The sequence below is a fragment of the Oncorhynchus keta genome, chromosome 37, assembly GCF_023373465.1.
Source record: "Oncorhynchus keta strain PuntledgeMale-10-30-2019 chromosome 37, Oket_V2, whole genome shotgun sequence".
In the NCBI taxonomy this organism is placed as follows: Eukaryota; Metazoa; Chordata; class Actinopteri; order Salmoniformes; family Salmonidae; genus Oncorhynchus; species Oncorhynchus keta.
Window position 1 is genome coordinate 3711724 of NC_068457.1, and position 25190 is coordinate 3736913.

The window sequence follows — 25190 nt, forward strand, 5'->3', positions numbered from 1 at the left end:
GAAATTCACTGTAAAAGGTGATGGCAACAGAGTAGCCATGATGTTGTACAACAATTGACGTCTGTAATCAATGTTCAAATTATTTGACAATTGTCTTAAAATGAGCTAGAATAGTCATATTTTGGCTTGTTTTCACATTAGTAGTAAAATTGATGATTGTAGGTTAGAAATAAGTTAAAGTTGCTGAAACTCTAAGCAGTGTGCCAGACAACGTTTGGTCTCCAATATAGGCCCCTTTCTGTGTTAAATAAAATTGAGGCACGAGGGCGATGCACACATCATTTGAATGCAGAAACTCCTCCCTGCTAATGAGGAAACCGATAGCCACAAGCACAGTCAGAGCAGTCAGCTCAGCTATCCCCATTGAGACCGTGTCTGTGCCTCGACCTAGGGTGGGCAAAAATAAACATGGCGGTGTTCCCTTTAGCAATCTCACTGGAATAAAATCCTCCATTCCTGTCATTATTGAAAGAGATTGTGATATCGCTCATCTCAAAATAGGGCTACTTAATGTTAGATCCCTCACTTCCAAGGCAGTTATAGTCAATGAACTAATCACTGATCATAATCTTGATGTGATTGGCCTGACTGAAATATGGCTTAATCCTGATTAATTTACAGTGTTAAATGAGGCCTCACCTCCTGGTTACACTAGTGACCATATCCCCCGCGCATCCCGCAAAGGTGGAGGAGTTGCTAACATTTCCGACAGCAAATTTCATTTGACAAAATCATCTAGTCATGAAATCTATACAGCCTACTCAATCACTTTTTATAGCTACTGTTTACAGGCCTCCTGGGCCGTATACAGCGTTCGTCACTGAGTTCCCTGAATTCCTATCGGACCTTGTAGTCATGGCAGATAATATTCAAATTTTTGGTGACTTTAATATTCACATGGAAAAGTCCACAGACCCACTCCAAAATGCTTTCGGAGCCATCATCGACTCAGTGGGTTTTGTCCAACATGTCTCCGGACCTACTCACTGCCCCAGTCATACTCTGGACCTAGTTTTGTCCCATGGAATAAATGTTGTGGATCTAAATGTTTTTTCCTCATAATCCTGGACTATCGGACCACCATTTTATTACGTTTGCAATCGCAACAAATAATCTGCTCAGACCCCAACCAAGGATCATCAAAAGTAGTGCTATAAATTCTCAGACAACCCAAAGATTCCTGGATGCCCTTCCAGACTCCCTCCGTCTACCAAAGGATGTCAGAGGACAAAAATCAGTTAACCACCTAACTGAGGAACTCAATTTAACTTTGTGCAATACCCTAGATGCACTTGCACCCTTAAAAACTAAAAACATTTGTCATAAGAAACTAGCTCCACGGTATACAGAAAATACCCGAGCTCTGAAGCAAGCTTCCAGACAATTGGAACGGAAATGGTGCCACACCAAACTGGAAGTCTTCCGACTAGCTTGGAAAGACAGTACCGTGCAGTATCGAAGAGCCCTCACTGCTGCTCAATCACCCTATTTTTCCAATTTAATTGAGGAAAATAAGAACAATCCGAAATGTATTTTTGATACTGTCGCAAAGCTTACTAAAAAGCAGCATTCCCCAAGAGAAGATGGCTTTCACTTCAGCAGTGATACATTCATGAACTTCTTTGAGGAAAAGATAGATCATTAGAAAGCAAATTACGGACTCCTCTTTAAATCTGCGTATTCCTTCAAAGCTCAGTTGTCCTGAGTCTGCACAACTCTGCCAGGACCTAGGATCAAGGGAGACACTCAAGTCTTGACACAATGATGAAAATAATCATGGCCTCTAAACCTTCAAGCTGCATACTGGACCCTATTCCAACTAAACTACTGAAAGAGCTGCTTCATGTGCTTGGCCCTCCTATGTTGAACATAATAAACACTACAAGTGGCAGTAATAAAGCCTCTCTTGAAAAAGCCAAACCTTGACCCAGAAAATATTTTAAAAACTATCGGTCGAATCTCCCATTCCTCTCAAAATGTTTAGAAAAAGCTGTTGCGCAGCAACTCACTGTCTTCCTGGAGACAAACAATGTATTCAAAACACTTCAGTCTGGCTTTAGACCCCATCATAGCACTGAGACTGCACTTGTGAAGGTGGTAAATGACATTTTAATGGCATCAGACTGAGGCTCTGCATCTGTCCTCGTGCTCCTAGACCTTAGTGTTGCTTTTGATACCATCAAACACCACATTCTTTTGGAGAGATTGGAAACCCAAATTGGTCTACACGGACAAGTTCTGGCCTGGTTTAGATCTTACCAGTCGGAAAGATTTCAGTTTGTCTCTGTGGGTGGTTTGTCCACTGACAAATCAACTGTACTGTACTGTTCGGTGTACCTCAAGGTTCCGTTTTAGGACCACTATTGTTTTCACTATATAATCTACCTCTTGGTGATGTCATTCGGAATCATAATGTTAACTTTCACTGCTATGCGGATGACACACAGCTGTACATTTCGATGAAACATGGTGAAGCCCCAAGATTTCCCTCGCTGGAAGCCTGTGTTTCAGACATAAGGAAGTGGATGGCTGCAAATGTTCACCTTTTAAACTCGGACAAAACAGAGATGCTTGTTCTAGGTCCCAAGAAACAAAGAGATCTTCTGTTGAATCTGACAATTAATCTTGATGGTTGAACAGTAGTCTCAAATAAAACTGTGAAGGACCTTGGCGTTACTCTGGACTAGAGGTCGACTAATTATGATTTTTCCACGCCGATTCCGATACCGAGTGTTGGAGGACCAAAAAAACAGATACCGATTAAATCGGCCGATTTTTATTTATTTATTTATTTGCAATAATGACAATTACAACAATACTGAATTAACACTTATTTTTACTTAATATAAAACATCAACAAAATCAATTTAGTCTCAAATAAATATGAAACATGTTCAATTTGGTTTAAATAATGCAAAAACAAAGTGTTGGAGAAGAAAGTAATATGTGCCATGTAAAAATGTGTGCCATGTAAAATATGTGCCATGTAAAAAAGCTAGCGTTTAAGTTCCTTGCTCAAAACATGAGAACATATGAAAGTTGGTGGTTCCTTTTAACATGATATTTCAATATTCCAAGGTAAGAGGTTTTAGGTTGTAGTTAATATAGTATTTATAGGACTATTTCTCTCTATACCATTTGTATTTCATATACCTTTGACTATTGGATGTTCTTATAGGCACTATAGAATTGCCAGTGTAACAGTATAGCTTCCATCCCTCTCCTCGCCCCTACCTGGGCTCGAACCAGGAACACATCGACAACAGCCACACTCGAAGCATCGTTACCCATCACTCCACAAAAGCCTTGCAGCGCAAGGGGAATAACTACTCCAAATCTAAAAGCGAGTGACGTTTGAAACAGTATTAGCGCACACCCAGCTAACTAGCTTGCCATTTCACATTGGTTACACCAGCCATTAGGCTGATAGGCTTAAAGTCATAAACAGCTCCGTGCTTGCGAAGAGCTGCTGGCCTAACGCACGAAAGTGCTGTTTGAATGAATGATTACGGGCCTGCTGCTGCTCAGTCAGACTGCTCTATCAAATCAGACGTAATTATAACATAATAACACACAGAAAAACAAGCCTTTGGTCATTAATATGATTGAATCCGGAAACTATCATTTCGAAAACAAAACGTTTATTATTTCAGTGAAATACGGAACCGTTCGGTATTTTATCTAACGGGTGGCATCCCTAAGTCTAAATATTCTTGTTACATTGCACAACCTTCAATGTATGTCATAATTACGTAGAATTCTGGCAAATTAGTTCACAATGAGCCAGGCAGCCCAAACTGTTGCATATACTCTGACTCTGCGTGCAATGAACGCAAGAGAAATTACAATTTCACCTGGTTAATATTGCCTGCTAAACCTGATTAGTAGTTATAACTAGTGATTATGATTGATTGATTGTTTTTTATAAGATAAGTTTAATGCTATCGAGCAATTTACCTTGGCTTCTACTGCATTCACGGTAACAGGCAGGCTACTGGTGGAGTGCAATGGTTAGAGCTTTAGACTAGTTAACTGTATGGTTGCAAGATTGGCACCCCTGAGCTGACAAGGTGAAAATCTGTCGTTCTGCCCCTGAACAAGGCAGTTAACCCACAGTTCCTAGGCTGTCATTGTAAATAAGAATGTGTTCTTAACTGACTTGCCTAGTTAAATAAAGGTATACAAATAAAAATTATATATATATATATATTTTTTTTTATAATCGGAAATCTGCGCCCAAACCCTGATCTCTCTTGTGACGAACATATCAAGACTGTTTCAAGGACAGCTTTTTTCCACCTACGTAACATTGCAAAAATCAGAAATTTTCTGTCCAAAAATGTTCTCTCTCTCTCTATAGGCTGAGTTTCTGTATAAGCACTTTGAGATATTAGCTGATGTAAGAAGGGCTATATAAAAATGGTGAGCAAAGATTTTAGTTTTTCACAATGTATTCTGAATGTGAACGGGGGAAACTCAGGGGAGTAACCTCCATTTCCAGGTTGCTTATGAGTACATTTCACACTAGGCTGTTGAGTCTGCTGATAAGAATACGGTGATTGACAGAGTCGAAAGCCTTGGCCAGGTTGATGAAGACGGCTGCACAGAACTGTCTTTTATAGATAGATGGTGGTTATGGTATTATTTAGTACCTTGAGCATGGCTGATGTGCACCCGTGACCAGCTCGGAAACCGGAATGCACAGCGGAGACGGTACGGTGGGATTCGAAATGGTCAGTGATCTGTTTGTTAACTTGGCTTTCGAAGAGTTTAGAAAGGCAGGGCAGGATGGATATAGGTCTGTAACAGTTTGGGTCTAAGAGTGTCACCCCCTTTGAAGAGGGGGATGACCGCGGAAGCTTTCCAATCTTTAGGAATCTCGGATGATACGAAAGAGAAGTTGAACAGACTAGTAATAGGGGTTGCAACAAAGGTGGCGGATAATTTTAGAATGCGAGGTACCAGATTATCTAGCCCAGCTGATTTGTATGGGTCCAGGTTTTGCAGCTCTTTCAGAACATCAGCTATATGGATATAGGTGAAGTAGAAGCTGGGGAGGCTTGGGGAAGTAGCTGCGGGGGGTGGGGAGCTGTTGGCTGGGGCAGCCAGGAGGAAAGCATGGCCAGCTGTAGAGAAATGCTTTTTGAAATTCTCGATTATCGTGGATTTATCAGTGGTGACAGTGTTTCGTAGCCTCAATGCAGTGGGGAGGAAGTGCTCTTATTCTCCATGGACTTTACAGTGCCCCAGAACCTTTTTGAGTTTGTGCTACAGGATGCAAAATTCTGCTTGAAAAAGCTAGCCTAAGCTTTCCTAACTGCCTGTGTATACTGGCCCCTAACTTCCCTGAAAAGTTGCATATCACAGGGGCTATTCGATGCTAATGCAGAACACCACAGGATGTTTTTGTGCTGGTCAAGGGCAGTCAGGTCTGGAGAGAACCAAGGGCTATATCTGTTCCTGGTTCTACATTTGAGTTGTGGAGTTTGTCAAATACATTTTTCTTCACCTCAAACAGCAAGTAAAAGTCTAATCAAAATCAATTGAGTATGACAATAGTTCCTCAAAGTATTTTCGTTAAATATTTCCAGCTCTCACCCATTTGATAACCACTTGGCATGAAAGGGAAATATTGTAATGCTCTGATCCAGTGGAAATGTCATAAAATACCTGAATACTTCTTGTCCTTTGCACAAATATCCGACAGCTGTATCTGTCCCGAACTCACTGGCACGTGAAACTCTGAGGGTCCAGAATATTTTATACAATGTTGCAAGCTTGATATGAGGATTTTCAGCTAGACCAAGTTGATAGTTGATACAATGTTTCAAGTTCGTCAGGATATTTTCTACCTGCAGGCCACAATGATAACATCTTCTGGCTTTATGTAGGTTATTTAAACTTAGCAAGGGAAATAAAAAATTGTATTAATCATTTTCATTTAAATAGAATGTAGATTAACCACAGAGAATGGTGTTGAGATACAAAAACTATTATAATTATTATTACTATTATAAATTCAATTGAACTGTTCCAGTAAAATGTGTATATGAAAATCATAACTGGCACCAGATTAGTAGACATGGTCAGATAAATTGGCACCAAATGGAAAAGGTTGCTGACTGCTGGTGTAACCTATTACCAGAAACTATAGGAGCATAACGACTGCTGGTGTAGCCTATTACCAGAAACTATAGGAGCATAACGACTGCTGGTGTAGCCTATTACCAGAAACTATAGGAGCATAATGACTGCTTGTGTAGTCTATTACCAGAAACTATAGGAGCATAACGACTGCTTGTGTAGTCTATTACCAGAAACTATAGGAGCATAACGACTGCTTGTGTAGTCTATTACCAGAAACTATAGGAGTATAACAACTGCTGGTGTAGCCTATTACCAGAAAGTTTAGGAGCATAACATCAGAATTTACAAAGGAATTTAAGAAGGTAAGCAGCAGTGAGAGGAGTAGGCTAAGGAATAAATATTTTCTGATGGTTAGGCTATCTTGTTTCAGAGGGGTGTCATCAATAGCACATAATGACAAAATGAAAAGAGGTAATACATTATTTACTTAAGTATTCATACCATTTGCTATGAGACTCGAAATTGCTTTCAGGTGCATCTTGTAATAATTAATCTTCCTTGAGATGTATTGACAACTTGTTCAGAGTCCATCTGTGGTATATTCAATTGATTGGATATGATTTACACCTGTCTATATATGGTGCCACAAATGACAGTGCATGTCAGAGTGAAAACCAAGCCATGAGGTCGAAGGAACTGTCCCTAGAGGTCCTAGACAGGGTTGTGTCGAGGCACAGATCTGGAGAAGGCTAAAAAAAGAATCTGCAGCATTGAAGAAGGAGGCCAAGAACACAGTGGCCTCCATCATTTTTAAATGGAATACTCTGCCTAGAGCTGGTCACCTCCCCAAATCGCTCAGAAGGGCCAAGGGAGGTGACCAAAAACCTGATGGCCACTGACAGAGCTCCAGAGTTCCTCTGTGGAGATGGGATAACCTTCCAGAAGGACAACCATCTCTTCAGCACTCCACCAATCAGGCCTTTATGGTAGAGTGGCCAGATGGAAACCACTCCTCAGTAAAAGGAACATGACAGCCTGCTCGGAGTTTGCCAAAAGGCACCTCAAGGACTCGTAGACCCTGAGAAACAAGATTCACTGGCTTGATGAAACCAAGATTGAACTCTTTGGCCTGAATGCCAAGAGTTGTGTCTGGAGGAAACCTGAAAGACCTGTTCCAGAGTGCTAAGGACCTCAGACTGGAACAAAGGTTCATCGTCCAACAGGACAACGACCTTAAGCACACAACCAAGACAACACAGGAGTGGCTTCGGGACAAGTCTCTGAATGTCCTTGAGTGACCCAGCCAGAGCCCCGACTTGAGCCCGATCTAACATCTCTGGAAAGAACAAAAAATAGCTGTGCAGTGATGTTCCCCATCCAACTTGACAGAGCTAGAGAGGATCTGCAAAGAAGGATGGGAGAAACTCCCCAAATGCAGGTGTGCCAAATAAATGAGCTAAATGACAGGGGGGAAAAATAATTTGATCAATTTTAGAAAAAGGCTTTAACGTAACAAAATGTGGAAAAAGTCAAGGGGTCTGAATACTTTCCGAATGCACTGTATACAGCAACACCTCCCCATAAGCATTCCTGTTTATTCTGTAGAATTTTTATTCCTGTATTGCTACTGCTGTATCAAAGGAATTATCTCAGTGAATTTCAGTGCATTCCATATTCAATAGGCAGGCAAGTAAACAAAAATGTTTTCAGATAAAACCTATTCCAGAAAATGTCAAACTGTATAAAACGCCCGTCTAAGAGACTGTGGACAAATGACATTGTCATGCTGTGACACGCAGATCCTAAGCTAATTCTCACTAAATCTATTTTTAAAGTCAGGGTATGAGTCGAGAAACATGCCTATTTTCCTTGAAAGCACATAATGTTATGATTGCAAAGCTACACGATATTACAGAGAACAAGAATTTGCCCACATCTTTGAAAATATTTGTAATGTTGTGCTTCTTGTTCACAGAGGGTAATTCATGCCAATGTTCTTTTCTTTAAGCTACTAATACGAATCGAAAGGAGTTTCCAATATCCTAATTTCTTAAAGTATTTCTGGTGATAGCAAGTGATAGTGATACAAAAGCTAGGTCTATTTGAAACATTTCCATTCAATGGCAGCATTTAGCAGCCACCAGATTCAGAAGCTTTAAAACCACATAGAAAATATTATACTTGTGCCCAAAGTTAAGATATAAATTATTCAAACTTAACATAATACAGGCTGGTTATTATTTTAGGCTATTTTAGTTTTGGAGTCAAAGATAGTTTTGGAATAGTTTTCGTTTTTCAAACATGTTTGTTATTTTATTTCAGTTTACAAAATAGTTTTCCCCTAATTACTTTTTCTATAATAAGCATGGAGGTTTCCCCTATCAATCAATCATAGGTACTGGAGACAAAGCGCCTCGTAACCTAGCTGGGAATGGGACAGACATAACCCTTCTGTGGTAACAGACAGGGGCGATTTGTAATCAAATCTAATTCCCAGGAATTATGGGGTTCATAGGAACCACAGAGACTGTGTGTGGGATAATAACATGGCCACGTCCAGAGAGGTGTCAAAAAAAAAATATATATATATAGTGTTTAATGACAAACCATTTTTACAAATCTGTCAAAACACCAACTTAGACTTTACCATGAAATGCTTTACTTACAAGCCCTTAACCAGCAGTGCAGTTCAGGAAGAAGAAAATGTTTACCAAGTAGACGAAAATGAAAAGTAATAATAAAAAGTAACACAATGAGAATAACAATAACGAGGCTATGTACAGGGGGCACCGGGTCAGTGTGCATGAAGGTGGGGACGTAGTGACTATGCATAGGTAACAAACAACCAGCGAGTAGCAGCAGTGCACAAAAGGGTAGGGGGTGGGGGGGGTTTGGTCCTTTTGAGGATCTGGGTACCCATGCCAAATCTGTTCAGTCTCCTGAGGGGGAAAAGGTTATGTTGTGCCCTCTTCATGACTGTCTTGGTATATACCCACGTAGGTGATTGAAAAATGAACTGGGGTCCACACTCCAGTCCAGTTCATGTTGGTAATACACCTTAAAGTTGGTTGCCAACCGCCATATAAAGTCCAAAGAAGAAAAAGAAGCCTGAAGGAAGGAGAAATTATGAGAAACGAATTTGGTTTAGCGTTTGGGAAGTCGTGACTGGTTACCTATTTTGATGTGATATGAAAGTATTGTGTGAAATGATTTTGATGTGATATGTAAGTATTGTGTGAAATGATTTTGATATGATAAGAAAGTACAGTGATTTATGTTTTTAGAAACGTATCGCAATTGAGAATCGATTCACATTTTGATGGAATATTTTACTATTTAAGCTGCCAGAGCCAGTCTACCTCTGAAAATAACATACAGTCCTTGGACCTTGAGGAGTAACTGGGGCCGCAATCAGCAGTAGACAGAATAACAAAGCGTACTCCCTGCCCATTTTGGTAAAAAGCTGAGGGATGGGGCTGGAGAAATGCAACGATCCATGATATCAACATTATTGTTTTAACCATGTTTTGAGGATATACAGTGTTTGTTTCTATTTAATGACAAACATTGGAGTAAAAAAAAAGCTTATATTTTGGGGTTTTGATGGGGTACGACAGTTGAACTATGCTCATGAGGCATTTGTAAGTGAATTCTTCAAGAAACAATGAGTACATACCATTAATGTATAAGTCCCCAACATGGATGTAACTGCTGATTGTCCCTTTAAGAGTACATATTGGGCTAAGCTAACAGGAGATATTGAGGATTACAGTCTTTCAGGCATTGTCATTGGATGCATTTGATCAATTGCCAACGTTTTGTTGATGGTCCACTCTTGATGTTCTACACGTTACAGTGTAGCTTCAGCAATTCCTACAGAACAACATTAAAGTGTAGAACCCCTTTACTGCATATAGGTTCAACGACTACAGAGATGGTACTTACTGGTGTTAAACAGATCTCCAACCTCCTCTTCTTCCTCCAATGTGACAGTAATCTCCCCCTTCTCCTCTTTCACTCCATAAACTACATCCTCTTTCTCTTCCTTCACTGTAACATCCTCCTCCTCTTTCACTCTGAACGCGTCTTCCTCTTCTTTCACTGAAACGTCTTTCTCTTCTTCTTTCACGGTAACAGCCTCACCCTCTACTTGTTTTTGTATTGTAACATCCTTCTCTTCCTCCTCCTCTTTCACTCTGAACGTATCTTCCTCTTCTTTCACTGAAACGTATTTCTCTTCTTCTTTCACGGCAAAAGCCTCACCCTCTTCTTGTTTTTGTATTGTAACAGCCTCCTCTTCCTCCTCCTCTTTCACACGAGTTTCTTCCTCCGTCCAGCAGACCGCCTCTTCTATATCAGGAGGAGAGTATCTTAGTGAACTCATGGTCGGGGATGTTAGCTAGCTAGCATTAGCGACTAGCCTAGTAATAAGCTAACTTAGCAAACCAGCTAGCTGACAAACAACGTAACTATATAATTAAATGGGCCAACAAGTACATACGACAGAAGTGTGTTTAATACACAGCGACTAATATACACCAAAACAGTGTAAAGAGAGTGAATGTTGTAGCTGTGTTTTCTAGAAAGCTATCGAGGTGTCTGACTAGCTGTTGTTGTTGAAGGAGCGTCCCGTCCACTAGAATATACGTCACACTGGCAGCATCGCCTGATCCTAAAATACGCACATCGCCATCTGCTGACTGGGGTGGGCAACGCAGTTGAGGAACCAAAAGTTTATTTTTCATTTATTTCATAAAAGTTTAATATTATATTAAGTCGTTCAAAGAGAAGCATGTGTTGATTTATTCGTGTTTAATGAGTGAGAATTTAAAACAAACTTTACACCCACTACACACTTTCATTGAACCATACTTCTAACATGGATCATTTTGAACCCAGAGGCATATCATTTATCATAGCCAAAATGTGGTTTATTCAAATCTTCCATTTTTTCATGACTTTGTCAATCAACTTATTCTTAATAAATATAAATCACGGTTTAGTGTTTCTGTATCAATATGGACTTTTAACATATTCAAATCCTTTGCATCTTTGATAAATAGGACATTTATTTAAAATCAAAATCACATTTTATTGGTCACATGGACGTGTTTAGCAGATGTTATTGCGGGTGTAGTGAAATGCTTTTGTGTTTCTAGCTCTGGCGGTGCAGTAAAATCTAACAAGTAATATCTAACAATTTCACAACATTTACCCAATACACACAAATCTAAGTATTTGAATCTAGGTTTCTCTGTAGACATGGTCCATCCCACCAGAGGGTGGAGGGGCAACTGTATCAGTGGTTTTGACCAGATAGACACCTGCAGATACACAGTACAGTGCCTCTCATGTACTCTCCTAAGATTGGACTATTCTATACCACGTATCACATGACTGTGTTCATGCTAAGGCAGCAGCTGCTGTTTATTTTGGATCCCCATTAGTTCCTGCCAAGTAAGAAGTAAGGTCACGGAGCGTGCCAGCCTGCCTGAACCGCCCCTTTCGAGGAAAAGGTATAAATGATGGGTTATGAATTCACAGGTATTAATGATGGGTTATGAATTAACAGGTATAAATGATGGGTTATGAACTAACAGGTATAAATGATGGGTTATGAACTAACAGGTATAAATGATGGGTTATGAACTAACAGGTATAAATGATGGGTTATGAACTAACAGGTATAAATGATGGGTTATGAACTAACAGGTATAAATTATGGGTTATGAACTAAAAGGTATAAATGATGGGTTATGAATTAACAGGTATAAATGATGGGTTATGAATTAACAGGTATAAATGATGGGTTATGAATTAACAGGTATGAATTATGGGTTATGAACTAACATGTATAAATGATGGGTTATGAACTAACATGTATAAATGATGGGTTATGAACTAACAGGTATAAATGATGGGTTATGAACTAACAGGTATAAATGATGGGTTATGAACTAACAGGTATAAATGATGGGTTATGAACTAACAGGTATAAATGATGGGTTATGAACTAACAGGTATAAACGATGGGTTATGAACTAACAGGTATAAATGATGGGTTATGAACTAACAGGTATAAATGATGGGTTATGATCTAACAGGTATAAATGATGGGTTATGAATTTACAGGTATAAAAGATGGGTTATGAACTAACAGTTATAAATGATGGGTTATGAACTAACAGGTATAAATAATGGGTTATGAACTAATAGATATAAATGATGGGCTATGAACTAATAGATATAAATGATGGGTTATGTACTAACAGGTATAAATGATGGGTTATGAATTTACAGGTGTAAATGATGGGTTATGAACTAATAGATATAAATGATGGGTTATGAACTAATAAATATACATGATGGGTTATGTACTAACAGGTATAAATGATGGGTTATGAATTTACAGGTATAAATTATGGGTTATGAACTAACTGTTATAAACGATGGGTTATGAATTAACAAGTATAAATGATGGGTTATGAATTAACAAGTATAAATGATGGGTTATGAATTAACAGGTATAAATGATGGGTTATGATCTAACAGGTATAAATTATGGGTTATGAATTAACAGGTATTAATGATGGGTTATGAACAGGTATAAATGATGGGTTATGAATTAACAGGTATAAATATGGGTTATGAACTAACAGGTATAAATGATGGGTTATGAACTAACAGGTATAAATGATGGGTTATGAACTAACAGGTATAAATGATGGGTTATGAATTTACAGGTATAAAAGATGGGTTATGAACTAACAGTTATAAATGATGGGTTATGAACTAACAGGTATAAATAATGGGTTATGAACTAATAGATATAAATGATGGGCTATGAACTAATAGATATAAATGATGGGTTATGTACTAACAGGTATAAATGATGGGTTATGAATTTACAGGTGTAAATGATGGGTTATGAACTAATAGATATAAATGATGGGTTATGAACTAATAAATATACATGATGGGTTATGTACTAACAGGTATAAATGATGGGTTATGAATTTACAGGTATAAATTATGGGTTATGAACTAACTGTTATAAACGATGGGTTATGAATTAACAAGTATAAATGATGGGTTATGAATTAACAAGTATAAATGATGGGTTATGAATTAACAGGTATAAATGATGGGTTATGATCTAACAGGTATAAATGATGGGTTATGAATTAACAGGTATTAATGATGGGTTATGAACAGGTATAAATGATGGGTTATGAATTAACAGGTATAAATATGGGTTATGAACTAACAGGTATAAATGATGGGTTATGAATTAACAGGTATAAATGATGGGTTATGAACTAACAAAATTTGATTTGATTTATATACAACACTCAAAGTAGTGGATATGGAGCATCGACAGCCTCAGTTACACCTGACACCTAAATGTGACTCCTGTCATCTGATCACTCCAAACTGCATTAGGTTCAGATCTACCAGGATGGGCCTTTGACAGTGGATGCAGTCAGGCCACTGAATATAAATAAGCAAACAGGAGATTCCTTCAAAACAATTGCCTACAGTTAACGTGTAGGGCACTGCAGCGTTGGGTGACCAGGGTCATCAGGTGTGTGAAGGCTACCTGTGTCCTGCGTAACTTCATGAGGATGGACACGAGGACCAGAGGAGGAGTCTGCTGCTCTGCAGGATGTTTCAAGGATGGGCTCCAACAACGCAGCAAGAGGCAATCCGTGTGCAGGAGATCTTCACCTCCTACTTCTTCAACGAGTGTGCTGTTCCCTGTTAACACCATAGACTACACCATGCACAACCGAAGGCTCTTTTAAGAGCCATTCACATTGCAATAAGAGTATTCTTCCATTTACTTAGCTATGTCAACTGCAGTTATTCCATTCCCAGTTTCTCTCCCTTTGATTTCTACTTCTCAGGTAAGGGTGCTGTTTAGGTAAGGGTGTGATGTCTGTGCAAAAAAAAAAAACAGGCTATCTTAAATCACCCATATTGAAGAAAATGTAGAACAATTAGACACCCTATAACCCACACACTCATGTATCAATCTGATTGTTGGATTGTGTTGTGCAGTAAGCACGTTCAGATGTATAACTGTGGCTCCTTCCACCTTCAAAGAATAGGCAAGAGGGCCAACCATGGAGAATAGTAAGACACGTCATTATTTCTATAATAACGCTATATTGTTTGTCCTTGTGGGTCCGTTCATGTTTTTCAGCATAAAGTACTCTGCAGCCACTTAGTGTGGTGTGGACACCAGGTGAGGCCACACACAGATTCCTGTTGAACACAGGGTCAGTTTCAACTACCTTATTTTCTCAATAACAGTCTCTCTCCTTCACTTCATCCCTCTCTGCTCTTCTCCCTAAATCCTCTAGGTTATATCAGCTGTGTCGGTGAAACCCTCCTGCATCTGAACTGGCTACATAGAGGGCACAGCATGATCAGAGGTGAGAGGTCACTTGGTCAGGTCAACAGTATTATTAAAGAGATGCTTTACATTGAAATAAAGATAGATGCAGTAGTCCCAGAGTTAATGATCCAAGGTCAGTTTTGCATTTCACCTCCTGATTGATGACTAACAATAAGGTAAAGGTGTGATGTCTGTGCAACAAAAAAAAAGAAAACACCCATATTGAAAATATTTTTAGGGACAGGAACAACACAAAAGTACCTGCTCTTTCCAGAATAGCCTCCTCTTTCACTGACAGTTGGTGCTGCTATCCTTTCCCCCCTCCTCCATGGCTGTTAGCTAGCTACCTACAAATGCATTTGGAGTTTGTCTTTTACAGTGATAAATAGATAGATAGCTAATATGAAGTTAGGTAGTTGCTGATATTTAATTCACTTAGCTATCTATACAGTATTTGAAGTTGGCTAGATAGCTCATTTAGCAGCTCATTTGAGTTAGCCTGCACTGTAGCTAGTTAGCTAATAATACATTGTTTTTTTTTTACATTTTCAAAATATATTTACTTACTTACTTGAATAGGTTCTCCCGGCCATGTGGACACCTGGAAACAGGGCAGCAAAGTTCATCACCAGAGCGTTTTAGAGGATATTACTATTGAACTATGAACCCATTTTATAACCAGATCTTCATACAAACTTGCTCTGTTGAATTCTTGACGGAGTCACAACGGGCGGCCTAAGCGGCATCTAGTCCATCTGCTGACTGGACGCAGTTAAAGAACATTTTATTTTCAGACAAAAAGTTAAAGTGTATGAAGCATGAGTTTTTAACTCACCAGTGTAACAACACAGTGTGGTTAAAGACTTAGTAACTTCGTTTTTATTATGAACACAACCAATACTGTCAGAGCAGCTCACAGATTACTGCACCTGTACATAGCCAATCTATAATTTAGCCCAAACAACTACCTGTATTTATTTATTTATTTTGCTCCTTTGCACCCCATTATTTCTATTTCTACTTTGCACATTCTTCCACTGCAAACCTACCATTCCAGTGTTTTACTTGCTATATTGTATTTACTTCGCCACTATGGCCTTTTTTTTGCCTTCACCTCCCTTATCTCACCTCACTTGCTCACATTGTATATATACTTATTTTTCTACTGTATTATTGACTGCATGTTTGTTACACTCCATGTGTAACTCTGTGTTGTTGTATGTGTCGAACTGCTTTGCTTTATCTTGGCCAGGTCACAGTTGTAAATGAGAACTTGTTCTCAACTTGCCTACCTGGTTAAATAAAGGTGAAATAAATACATGAAATAGATCAGCAATGGTGGCTTGCAAACAGTGGATAGTAAGTAGCCCACCTTTGGAATAACTATGCGTAGTTATAACTGTAGTATCCAGTATAACTGTAGTATCCTGAATAACTGTAGTATCCTGTAAAGCTGTAGTATCCAGTATAACAAAACCCCACCAAGATGGCATAGCAGTCAGACGTCTTTTGTCCTCGTCTTCTCGTGTCCCGTATATATATATATATATGATTTATATATATTTATTTACAACTTTCTTCGCATACCTTTTTATATATATTTTTTATTTTCCATAAACTCATCTTCAAATCACTCTCCTGCAACCCGCCTCACCAATTTATATTTTTAAAAAAGAAAGTATTATTTACCTCAAATCTGTAATCCTCAATAGATGCTAACCAGAAGCGAGACAGAAGCTAGCCTGAAGCTAATCAGAAGCTAGTTAGCTTCTTTACTGGCTAATCATTAGTATTCAGCTAACCACGGTTTGTGGTCATCAGCTATCCTTTAGCTCGAAAATCTATCGGCAGTATTGTAAGGCGCAGCTCGGACCGGAACATACCGGACCTATTTTTCTCTCCATGTCCCCGGATTTCAACCGCAAACTCATTTATACCTGGATCTCGCAGCTAGCTAGCTGCTATCCGTGTGACTATTGGCTTACGTCGATTCCGGAGCAAACATCAATTATTCCGGAGCTAGCCAGCTGAAGAGTTCCATCAGTCACTCCTGGGCTACAATCACCTATCCGGACCCGTTTTACTGCCAATGCGGAGCCCCACCGGGCCTTCACAACTGTACTACCGACGTTATCTGCCCGAGGGAGTTATCCGGCTGGCTCCTCAGTCGTGACGTTACCTGAACGCCCATCTGCGGTCCGTTAATCGTTAGCTGTCTATCTGAGTAGACCTATCGGACAATATATATATCTATATATATATATTTTTTCTTGGGCCTCTATAACTATATCTATTGTTTTTTTTTTTGCGAATTGGATTGATCCCCTCTACCACACGGAACCCCACTAATCCTACCGACGGAAACACACGAGGTGGCTAAAAACAGACCTCCATCCTATGCTAGCTTGCTACCAATGACCCGGCTAGCTGTCTGAATCGCTGTGACCCCAAACAACCTCACTACTCACTGGACCCTTTTGATCACTCGACTAAGCATGCCTATCCTTAATGTCAATATGCCTTGTCCATTGCTGTTCTGGTTAGTTTTTATTGGCTTATTTCACTGTAGAGCCTCTAGTCCTGCTCACTATACCTTATCCAACCTATTAGTTCCACCACCCACACATGTGATGACATCTCCTGGTTTCAATTATGTTTCTAGAGACAATATCTCTCTCATCATCACTCAATACCTAGGTTTACCTCCACTGTATTCACATCCTACCATACCTTTGTCTGTACATTATACCGTGAAGCTATTTTATTGCCCCCAGAAACCTCCTTTTACTCTCTGTTCCAGACGTTCTAGACGACCAATTCTTATTGCTTTTAGCCGTACCCTTATCCTACTCCTCCTCTGTTCCTCTGGTGATGTAGAGGTGAATCCAGGGCCTGCAGTGCCAAGCTCCACCCCTATTCCCCAGGCGCTCTCTTTTGATGACTTCTGTAACCGTAATAGCCTTGGTTTCATTCATGTTAACATTAGAAGCCTCCTCCCTAAGTTTGTTTTATTCACTGCTTTAGCACTCTGCCAACCTGGATGTTCAAGCTGTGTCTGAATCCTGGCTTAGGAAGACCACCAAAAATTCTGAAATTTTCATCCCAAACTACAACATTTTCAGACAAGATAGAACTGCCAAAGGGGGCGGTGTTGCAATCTACTGCAAAGATAGCCTGCAGAGTTCTGTCCTACTATCCAGGTCTGTACCCAAACAATTTGAACTTTTAATCCACCTCTCTAAAAACAAGTATCTCACCGTTGCCACCTGCTATAGACCACCCTCTGCCCCCAGCTGTGCTCTGGACACCATATGTGAACTGATTGCCCCCCATCTATCTTAGGAGCTCATGCTGCTAGGCGACCTAAACTGGAACATGCTTAACACCCCAGCCATCCTACAATCTAAGCTTGATGCCCTAAATCTCACACAAATGATCAATGAACCTACCAGGTACCTCCCCAAAGCCTTAAACACGGGCACCCTCATAGATATCATCCTAACCAACTTGCCCTCTAAATACACCTCTGCTGTCTTACACCAAGATCTCAGCGATCACTGCCTCATTGCCTATATCCGTAATGGGTCAGCGGTCAAACGACCTCCACTCATCACTGTCAAACGCTCCCTGAAGCACTTCAGCGAGCAGGCCTTTCTAATTGACCTGGCCGGGGTATCCTGGAAGGATATTGATCTCATCCCGTCAGTAGAGGATGCCTGGTTATTTCTTTTAAATGCCTTCCTAACCATCTTAAATAAGCATGCCCCATTCAAGAAATTTAGAACCAGGAACAGATATAGCCCTTGGTTCTCCCCAGACCTGACTGCCCTTAACCAACACAAAAACATCCTATGGCGTTCTGCATTAGCACCGTGATATGCAGCTGTTCAGGGAAGCTAGAAACCATTATACACAGGCAGTTAGAAAAGCCAAGGCTAGCTTTTTCAAGCAGAAATTTGCTTCCTGCAACACTAACTCAAAAAAAGTTCTGGGACACTGTAAAGTCCATGGAGAATAAGAACACCTCCTCCCAGCTGCCCACTGCACTGAAGATGGGAAATACTGTCACCACTGATAAATCCACTATAATTGAAAATTTCAATAAGCATTTTTCTACGGCTGGCCATGCTTTCCACCTGGCTACTCCTACCCCGGTCAACAGCACTGCACCCCCCACAGGAACTCGCCCAAGCCTTCCCCATTTCTCCTTCTCCCAAATCCAGTCAGCTGATGTTCTGAAAGAGCTGCAAAATCTGGACCCCTAAAAATCAGCCGGGCTAGCAATCTGGACAATCTGGATAGTTCAAAAATGATCTGCCGAAATTGTTGCCACCCCTATTACTAGCCTGTTCAACCTCTCTTTCGTGTCGTCTGAGATTTCCAAAGATTGGAAAGCAGCTGCGGTCATCCCCCTCTTCAAAGAGGGACCACTCTTGACCCAAACTGCTACAGACCTATATCTATCCTACCATGCCTTTCTAAGGTCTTCGAAAGCAAAGTCAACAAACAGATTACCGACCATTTCGAATCTCACCATACCTTCTCTGCTATGCAATCTGGTTTCAGAGCTGGTCATGGGTGCACCTCAACCATGCTCAAGGTCCTAAACGATATCTTAACCCGCATCGATAAGACACATTACTGTGCAGCCCTATTCATGGATCTGGCCAAGGCTTCCGACTCTGTCAATCACCACATCCTCATCGGTAGACTCGACAGCCTTGGTTTCTCAAATGATTGCCTCGCCTGGTTCACCAACCACTTCTCTGATAGAGTTCAGTGTGTCAAATTGGAGGGTCTGCTGTCTGGACCTCTGGCAGTATCTATGGGTGTGCCACAGGGTTCAATTCTTGGACCGACTCTCTTCTCTGTATACATAAATGATGTCGCTCTTGCTGCTGGTGAGTCTCTGATCCACCTCTACACAGACAACACCATTCTGTATACTTCTGGCCCTTAATAATATAATAATAATAATAATATAATATAATAATATAATATAATAATAATATATGCCATTTAGCTGACGCTTTTATCCAAAGCGACTTACAGTCATGTGTGCATACATTCTACGTATGGGTGGTCCCGGGAATCGAACCCACTACCCTGGCGTTACAAGCGCCATGCTCTACCAACTGAGCCACAGAAGGACTTCTTTGGACACTGTGTTAACAACCCTCCAGGCAAGCTTCAATGCCATACAACTCTCCTTCCGTGGCCTCCAATTGCTCTTAAATACAAGTAAAACTAAATGCATGCTCTTCAACCAATCGCTGCCTGCACCTGCCCGCCTGTCCAACATCACTACTCTGGACGGCTCTGACTTAGAATACGTGGACAACTACAAATACCCAGGTGTCTGGTTAGACTGTAAACTCTCCTTCCAGACCCACATCAAACATCTCCAATCCAAAGTTAAATCTAGAATTGGCTTCCTATTTCGCAACAAAGCATCCTTCACTCATGCTGCCAAACATACCCTTGTAAAACTGACCATCCTACCAATCCTCGTCTTCGGCGATGTCATTTACAAAATAGCCATCCAATACCCTACACAACATATTGGATGCAGTTTTGTCACCAAAGCCCCATATACTACCCACCATTGCGACCTGTACACTCTCGTTGGCTGGCCCTCGCTTCATACTCGTCGCCAAACCCACTGGCTCCATGTCATCTACAAGACCCTGCTAGGTAAAGTCCCCCCTTATCTCATCTCGCTGGTCACCATAGCATCACCCACCTGTAGCACGCGCTCCAGCAGGTCTATCTCTCTGGTCACCCCCAAAACAAATTATTTCTTTGGCCGCCTCTCCTTCCCGTTCTCTGCTGCCAATGACTGGAACGAACTACAAGAATCTCTGAAAATAGAAACACTTATCTCCCTCACTAGCTTTAAGCACCAACTGTCAGAGCAGCTCACAGATTACTGCACCTGTACATAGCCCACCTATAATTTAGCCCAAACAACTACCTCTTTCCCTACTGTATTTATTTGATTATTTTGCTCCTTTGCACCCCATTATTTTTATTTCTACTTTGCACATCCTTCCACTGCAAATCTACCATTCCAGTGTTTTACTTGCTATATTGTATTTACTTTGCCACCATGGCCTTTTTTTTTTTGCCTTTACCTCCCTTATCTCACCTCATTTGCTCACATCGTATATAGACTTGTTTATACTGTATTATTGACTGTATGTTTGTTTTACTCCATGTGTAACTCTGTGTCGTTGTATGTGTCGAACTGCTTTGCTTTATCTTGGCCAGGTCGCAATTGTAAATGAGAACCTGTTCTCAACTTGCCTACCTGGTTAAATAAAGGTGAAATAAAAAATAAAATTAAAATAACTGTAGTATCCTGTATAACTGTAGTATCCTGTATAACTGTAGTATCCAGTATAACTGTAGTATCCTGTATAACTGTAGTATACAGCATAACTGTAGTATCCTGTATAACTGTAGTATCCTGTATAACTGTAGTATACAGCATAACTGTAGTATCCTGTATAACTGTAGTATCCTGTATAACTGTAGTGTCCAGTATAACTGTAATATCCTGTATAACTTTAGTATCCTGTATAACTATGTATAGTTATAACTGTAGTATCCAGTATAACTGTAGTATCCTGTATAGCTGTAGTATCCTGTATAGCTGTAGTATCCTGTATAACTGTACTATCCTGTATAATTGTAGTATCCTGTATAACTGTAGTATCCTGAAAAACTGTAGTACCCTGTATAGCTGTAGTATCCAGTATAACTGTAGTATCATGTATAACTGTAGTTTCCTGTATAACTGTAGTATCCTGAATAACTGTAGTATCCTGTATAACGCACACTGACTGGAGTGGAAACGCAGTTGAGGATCATATTTTATTTTCAGACAGAGATGATTTTAAAATGGCTTTAATTAAATAATACTATTATATTGAGACATACAAAGACAGAAATGTGTTGACTGATTAGTGCGAATATTAATTTTTTTACTACAGCACATTTAAGGCAGTTTCATTAAGTCAAACTAAATCTAAATAAGTAGCCAGCTACTATCTCAAAACATAAAATATATTTAGATTTGTTTAACCCTTTTTTGGTTACTACATTATTCCATATGTGTTATTTCATAGTTTTGATGTCTTCGCTATTATTTTACAATGAAGAAAATAGTCAAAATAAAACCCTTGAATGTGTGTCCAAACTTTTGACTGATACTGTATGTAAATGTGATATTTCAGTTGTTGTTTTTGTTACATTTGCAAACATTTCTAAAAACCTGATTTTGCTTTGTCATTATGGGGTATTGTGTGTAGATTGATGAGGAAAAACATATATTTAATCCATTTTAGAATAACGTAACAAAATGTGTAAAAAGTGAAGGGGTCTGAATACTTTCCAAATGCACTGTATATATAGGGGCAGTACTTAGTGACATCACTTCCTGAAACAGGAGGTACAAATATATAACACAGGTTCACAATATCAACATTCAATGTATCAAAATATATGACCAAGCTGGAAGTGTAAACGCCAGCCCAGCCACAATCCTAGAGTTTCACTGATGATTAACCTCCTCCTTCACATCTGACTCCTGATGATCAACCTCCTCCTTCACATCTGACTCCTGATGATCAACCTCCTCCTTCACATCTGACTACAGTGATCAATCCAGTGTCTTCTTTTTTGGGGAATCCCGATGGACGACGTCATCCAATAGGCCGTCAACACCACCAATGCCCACAAGTTAATTGTCATTCAGGTTATCAATATGAAGAACATTAGCAATATGTCCTGTCCGGTAACTTGTCTCATTTAATGGATTTAAATTGGCAGGTGTATAAAAAAAACTCTGTTGATTTCAAACAGGAAAAACTTTTGGAAGTCTTGAACTGTATCAAAGTCTGTGGCCTGTGATGTTGGGACAAATGATAGTCCCTTATTATACAAGAGACATAATTCACAAATTCTACAGCACATCGAGTCATGTCTTAAGTGTAAAACTAACAATGACTCAATAATCCTTCTGGGAATGTTACGACGTCATAAAGTTATGGGAGGAGTTAGAAAGTTGGCTGTCAGAAGTACAGTTATACAATGTAAAATGACTTTTAATCCGTCTGTCTGTATATTTCAAAACATGACAAATGAGGATGCAGTGAGACACCTGATGGTTGGATGATACTTTTCTAATCAGTCATCTTAAGTATTATACTTAATTAAAACCTGGAAATCAAATCATAATTCAGAAGAATGCCAAAGTCAGGTGTGAAGTAATATGGAGGACCAGCCTATTCCCTATGATGTAAACAACAACAGAAATAACTTCAAATTAAACCAATCGTTTCCACTCATGACTTGAGTGATTGAAATAAACCAACGTTTTGGAAATACATAACGCCATCTGACCAAATATCAAAGAATGTTAGCTATATGCAGTTATCTTAGCCAGAGACATACAGAATGATGGCAGGGAAAATCCCCAAAATCCAAAATATAAAGATTACAGGTGTCAGTCAGCAAGCGCGCTAGCAGTAAACCAAGGTTGTAAAAGTTACAAAACTCCCAGTCTTCTTCACAGAGAACATGCTGAAAAGTAGTGATGGGGAAACAAAGCTTCCTGAAGCATTGATGCTTTCCAGCCAATTGTGTCAAAAATAGGTTCATTACTCAAGGCTTTGAGCGAAACAGAATTTTGAACAGCCACATTATTATAGATGACGTCCTACACCGTAGCAGCGTAGCCTTTATGTCTTCTACTAAATCACTGGCCTTGATCAAAGAACATCAAATCCATGCTGCATTGTGGGTAAATTGACTGACTGACTGATTTATAAATAATAATGAGTAGTTATTTATGATTTATAGTGATTTGTAGATCAGTCAGTTGGCAATCGCCTGCAGCGTTGAACAAGCCCAATACCAAACCAATCAGGCTGTTCGATGAAATGATGCTTCAGACGCGATTGATCACGTGCTGCTAATAAAGTCATACAGGCTTCATTCAGCACACTGCTTTGAATGATTGTTTAGTGATTTGGACGCATGGCTCGTAGCTCCGGTATCAAACGTAACATCCATATCGAAAAGTTGACAGAATATAAAGAAGCAAGCTGGTTGATTTTCTCTTTTGATTTGAGCCCACAGCAAGAAGGCACCAGAGCCTACCGTGCTAACGGGTTCCCACTAGATAACACAATCACACAGTTCATGAAAAACATGAGGTGAAGCTTGAGCTAGATATCAACCTAGCATGGCCTTCCTAGATATCGAGCTAGTTCCTAGTCCCTTCCCTCAAGTCGGTGAGTCAACACAGGAAGGAGCAATGGATGGATAGTTCATTTATTTCCAAAGCTGCAATGATGGGACACACACAGTATGGATGAATGATCAGTAGTGACGGGATATAAATAGCACTCCCACAGCAATTCTACATAAATCTGACCTATAAATATACTAACAAAAAAACAGTTGAAATGTCTATCAAAGTTATTGTGATCCTATGGTGGATTTAACAATTCCTACTAATTTCTATTTTACTACAATAAAAATAAATACATTATTTCCATGTGTCTCATATTCACTACATCAGAATAAACTGTCATCCATTTTAGTATCAAAAATTATCAAATTAACCTGAAAGATTACACAATGTCTCCCTCTGGTGGCGAAAAGGTATACGTATAAGAAGTATAATTCACCAAAACTAACAATACCGGGCTAATAAACTCGCTGGTGTTCATGAGTTTATAAAACATATACTTTATACATTTGTCATAAATTGCCTGCATTGATGAGACACACAGTGTGGATGAATGATCAGTAGATGACAGAATAAAAATAGCAAACCTAAAGAAGATGCAATTTTCAGTTTGCTACCAAATTGAAAGAGGGAACCTTGGCATAAAACCCACATGGAAAACTGAGATTCGGCAAATACCATACAAAGAGAGGCTTATTTGACGCCAAACCAACAACAGTAGTTACTAAAACACAAATTGCTCATGTATGATTTAAAACGTGGATTTTATGATGTAATGTCAACTTTATACATTTCTATCCCAGGCCCACTCAATTTTCAAATTCTCAAAAAATCTGCTGTGGATTTTCAGATTCCCATACCTTCATCACTGAGTGTATTACACCGAGTGTAATGCAAACACACGAGCAGCGCAGCAGTGTAAGGTACGGTATCTCAGTGCTACAGGCGTCACTAAAGACCCTGGTTCAAATCCAGGCTGTATCATAACAAGCCGTGATTTGGAGTCGCAAAGGGCAGCTCCCAGTTGGCCCAGCATCGTCTAGGTTAGCGTTTGGCAGAGGCAGGCCGTAAATGTAAATAATAATTTGTTCTTAACTGACTTGCCTAGTTAAATATATTTTTAAAATGTAACTTCATTACACCGTTACACTGGCATACAAACTCAGTAGCACAGAGTTTATCATCCATATGACGTGAATAAATACTGCATTGTGGGTAGTATGGAAGAGTTCACAAAAAAAGTGAATACATATGTAATAACGAAAAAGCATAACTGTTTGTACTTATAGGTAACCATATCGTGTCTACGACTAGCTTACTAAGTCTTTAACCACAATGTATTGTTACACTGGTGAGTAAAAACTCATGCTCCCTACACTTTAACTTGTTGTCTGATGATAAAATATACATTTTACTCATCTGCGTTACCCACTCCAGTCAACA

The 25190-nt window shown here is 39.5% G+C and overlaps 1 protein-coding gene across 3 annotated transcripts in view; it reads right to left on the minus strand.

The window, feature by feature from the left end:
- LOC118370066 (gastrula zinc finger protein XlCGF17.1-like) overlaps positions 1-25190 on the minus strand; it is a 246728-nt gene that overhangs the window by 217773 nt on the left and 3765 nt on the right. For 2 of the 3 annotated variants that reach the window (XM_052498855.1, XM_035754716.2), the window contains exon 1: positions 10033-10714. The exons of the other annotated variant lie outside the window; for it this stretch is intronic. In XM_052498855.1, coding sequence (XP_052354815.1) covers positions 10033-10471 — 439 coding nt within the window. In that variant the 5' untranslated portion in view covers positions 10472-10714. Of the gene's footprint in view, positions 1-10032; positions 10715-25190 lie in introns of those variants that run through there. 3 annotated transcript variants of the gene reach the window in all.